Source organism: Lygodium microphyllum, chromosome 14 (assembly GCF_053477565.2).
Source record: "Lygodium microphyllum isolate KBCC chromosome 14, Lygodium_microphyllum_v1.1.10, whole genome shotgun sequence".
Classification (NCBI taxonomy): Eukaryota; Viridiplantae; Streptophyta; class Polypodiopsida; order Schizaeales; family Lygodiaceae; genus Lygodium; species Lygodium microphyllum.
The window spans coordinates 95,529,731-95,533,713 of NC_141148.1; the positions used below are offsets into that span (position 1 = coordinate 95,529,731).

The following is a 3,983-nucleotide window of genomic DNA, read 5'->3' on the forward strand; positions in this document are numbered from 1 at the left end:
CTAGTGGGATTTATTGGTGGAGGTGTCAATGCTCATCCATGACATGACACATGACATGCAAGGTAGTGCAATGGTGGTGAATATGCAATCCATGGCCATCTTCTTGTCTCTTCTCCTATGCAAGCCAAGGCATCTTCCTCTCACCTCTCAAATGTATATGAAAAGATTCCTTATTTTTCAAGTACAATAGCTTTTTAAAATTAGAAGTTATATGTGATTGTGCAACACCGTGTGTAACCATATATATGGTGGTGATGTGGTCACCTACCACCATCACTAGTGGCCTTGCATGATAAGGCCCTTGGACACCCTAATGTTGTTTGAGGTTGTGCCCATCATTCGGGCAGGTGCAACCATGCGCAAGGGTCCAAACCAAAGCATAGGAAAGCAAAAAGGCCTCAATGATGTGGGGGGACAGCACATGACCAAATGGGTAGGAAACTTGCAGCAAGAATATAAAAGAGAGAGAGAGAGAGAGAGAGAGAGAGAGATGCCTCCCTAGGGTCCTATATAGATGATGGGGTTTCCCCACTTCTACCATTCAATCTTTGCATTAACTGATCAGCAGCAAAACACAAGAGGTGAAATCCCTCCTTCCATGGCTCTTTCTTTGCCTGCCTGCCTTGCTTCAATCCAATCTCTCATGTTTGGCTATTAGTGTTTTTCGTGCTCTAGCCATGCACATGCATAAACATACACACACACACACACACACATCCCGGGTATGGATAAGTGCCTTTTGATGCAATCTGAATCTAACAAGATTAAGATAGACTCTCGTGAATGTGGCTTTCCATTTGAATCATTTTGCTTGTTATATTTTTTTTTTTGAGAATTCTGTTATTAGAACCACGAAATTAGCTAGAGCCAAGTACATTGGGCTTGCAAGCATAAGCAGATAATAATGGAAGTCTACCTTTTCCAAAGAGGTAAACGGCAATCTCTTAGACTGGTTGATCTTACACAGTGGCAGTTAAGAGCTTCTAAGTGCATCGTAGCATCAATCACTACACACATCTTTGTGTTAGGAAGTTTCACATGTTTTAGTAGGCATGAAGAATATCTGCTAGCATTGATGGCTTTGGTCTGTTAAAACAAAAGTGGATTGCGTCGTGTGGGTTGCAGCGCCTGTTACATAATTGAAGGGGGGGGGGACCAATTATTGTGGGTTGCTTGCGTAATGCCTAGACACACCAGGGAGTGTGCCTGTTAAACAAGATGAAGGGAACCAATTATTGTGGAATGCTTGCACAGAGCCTTGCATTCTACATGTGTTGGTTACAGGGCTTCCTCTAAGACTTCATATTAGCAGTCAGTCTCGATGGAAAATAGGACTAGGCTTGGATAGTTGCTTGCAGCCTCACAGCTTCTGTGTATGGTGAGTTGGTGAACGCAGGACTGTAGAAGATGTGGAGCCTGAAGAGAGACAATGCTGAGAGCAAGAATCAGTCAGGCCAGCAGATCATCCCCTCAGCAGAAGAACAGGTATGTGGCATTAGACAACATAATTTGGGTCCTGGTTCAAGTGTCTGTACCATCCTGATCATGGCAAGCCAACATGCAGTAATATCATATCTAAACTTGATGTGATTAAGAGCAAGCCTTCAAGGATTGAATGACCCACTTTTGGTGTATCAACAGGAAGCTACTTTGAAAAAGAAGTATGGAGGTGTATTTCCTAAAAGACCACCTCTTATTTCACAAGTAAGTGACACAGTTTATGGTCTGCATGTATATGACCACAATTTAGTCACCACATGAAATATTATGTAGTTAGGAGCCTCTTAAGCTTGTAATTACAGGACAGTTGTCTGTGAACAGGATCATGAGAGAGCATATTTCGACTCTGCTGACTGGGCCCTGGGAAAGGTAAGACATAAAAAATCTTCTCTCTCTCTCTCTCTCTCTCTCTCTCTCTCTCTCTCTCTCGGAAATCCAAACATGATCACAGCTTTCTGTTTTTCAACCATTTCTTCTTATCTGCAGGAATCTATTCTAAGTGTCTCCTCCCCCACACTCTCACCTTCTCTGGTCTCTCTCCTGCTCTTCTCTTTCTTCTTCTCCTTCTCATGCTTTCCTTTTCTTTGTGTATCAACGCTGACAGGATCCTGGAACTCATATGGCCTGTCCCTATGCCCCTGAGTTCTGAGGTAAGACAGGGCATATATATTGGCAGGTTCAAATAACACCGACTTGGCCACCATGTCTAATCAGAAAGAGTACAGAAAGCGGACAATAATTATAGAAAGTTTTTATCTGCTGAGAGAGTCCTGTGTGCCTTGCACAAAGCTGCTTATAGGTGCTCGAGCTTCCTGATTATCTTCAGATCCATGGTTGTGTCGAGCCTTTATCAAGCTCAGTGAACCACCAAAGCTGTTGTAAATGGATGTTAAGCCAATTCCTAAGTACATCTGTACTAATCTGCTGAATTGTTGCCTTTCTGCACATGCCAAGAAGAAGGCATGCAGGAGTGGCCGATGAGAAACGTTAATTTGCCTTTCTCCTTTGTTTGCAGCAGGGAAAGCCATCTGATCAGAAAACACCAGAGTCACTTCAACCAAAGTTGCAGGCAAGTACCCATGCAATGAAGTTCTCAGGCATCATCTCCAATCTGCCTACTGTTTGGGCACTAGGACTAAGGAAAAGCATTGTTGTTTCAGCCCTTATCAAGTTTCAGCAATGTGTACCCTTCAAACTTACACTGGAAAACATTGTTGCCCTAATTATCACTGATATATTCTGCTGCAGAGGACACCCCATCAGCCTCTTCCTCCGCGGTGGCCTTCGTTTGCTTGCGGCAGCAGCCTAGGTAGGGATGGTGGCTCATGTTCAACATTTAGCACAGCATTACTGACAGAGAAACACCTACCTTTAAGGGGTCATTGGCAGATTTCTAATCTGAATGCTTTGATCATATGTTTGCTTATGATGTGTAGATGGCAATGGAGCAGAGAGATCCAACTAACCAGGCACAACTGTCAAGCCAAAAACAGTTGGAACTGCCACTCAGTGGGCAATTTTGGTCTAAAACCTATGCTAATGTGTACTGTTTGATAGCATCTGCCTGACAGATGTGGCTATTGCCCCATGTAGAGAACCACATGACATTTGTATACCAATAAATCAGAACAAATTCTGAACTTTACAAATGCATGTGTCCTTGGTGCAAGGCCCAAATTTGACTGGATGCCCACTATTCCATGCTACAACTAAGTGTTTTGGAGTACCTTTAATTTAGATGGGAATAGATATTGATTGGTAAGGTATGAATATGAATTTATAGAATTAAGGCTCTAATAGAACCCTTTATAACTTGGTCTTTTCACTTATTCCATTTTCCCAAGATACAAGCCACTAGTAAATACCTGCACACCTAACTAACCCTAAGCCTTTCTCCTTTGAAGAGTGAGGTGTTCCTACCCTCCCAAATTTCACTCGGACTGAAGAGCATGACCATTTGTGACATTATGTTTTTGGCCCTAGATTTCCTAATTTTCCAAAAGTACAAAATAGCATTGTATCTCCTTCCATGTTCCTACTCTAGTTTGAGCCTCAAACTATGTAAAATCAATGAAAAACAACAAGCAACATCTTTAATCAGACATGTCACGACAAATACAAATGTTTGTCTACTTGTTTAAACAAAAAAATAGGCCAAAATAATTGTGACATGTCATCGACAGACACAACTATTTGTCTATATACAAATATTTGGCTACTTGTTTAAACATGAAAAATAGCCAAAAACCATAATCACAATCAATCAAATCTAGGCATTGCATGTGTGGTTTCGAACTACCAATGTTAGTAAAAACTAAACTAAAAGTAATGCCCAAAAAACATGCTAACTTAAGGTATCACGGTTCCATCTCCCACTACAATGGGTTGGTAGGTAGTATGGGTTGCATCCATGGCCCCCCAAACACAAAAAAATGACACAAAGGAAAAATAAACTGGTCAACTATCTAGCCCTCCAGTCTAGG

General features: G+C 41.8%; 1 protein-coding gene across 5 annotated transcripts; it reads left to right on the forward strand.

The window, feature by feature from the left end:
• The first annotated feature begins 467 nt into the window (after nucleotides 1–467).
• LOC148025874 (uncharacterized) lies at nucleotides 468–3,149 on the forward strand. Of its 5 annotated transcripts, none has more exons than XM_087693135.1 (8): nucleotides 512–581; nucleotides 1,397–1,485; nucleotides 1,642–1,704; nucleotides 1,822–1,869; nucleotides 2,105–2,150; nucleotides 2,516–2,569; nucleotides 2,749–2,809; nucleotides 2,937–3,149. In XM_087693135.1, the coding sequence occupies exons 3-8, from the start codon at nucleotides 1,664–1,666 to the stop codon at nucleotides 2,963–2,965; spliced, it is 279 nt and encodes a 92-aa protein (XP_087549261.1). In that variant the 5' UTR covers nucleotides 512–581; nucleotides 1,397–1,485; nucleotides 1,642–1,663; the 3' UTR covers nucleotides 2,966–3,149. The 5 variants fall into 5 exon arrangements, with proteins under 5 accessions (XP_087549259.1, XP_087549258.1, XP_087549261.1 ...); XM_087693137.1 differs by having other exon boundaries at nucleotides 2,519–2,569; XM_087693133.1 differs by lacking the exon at nucleotides 2,105–2,150 and having other exon boundaries at nucleotides 468–581; nucleotides 2,519–2,569.
• The last annotated feature ends 834 nt before the right edge of the window (nucleotides 3,150–3,983 follow it).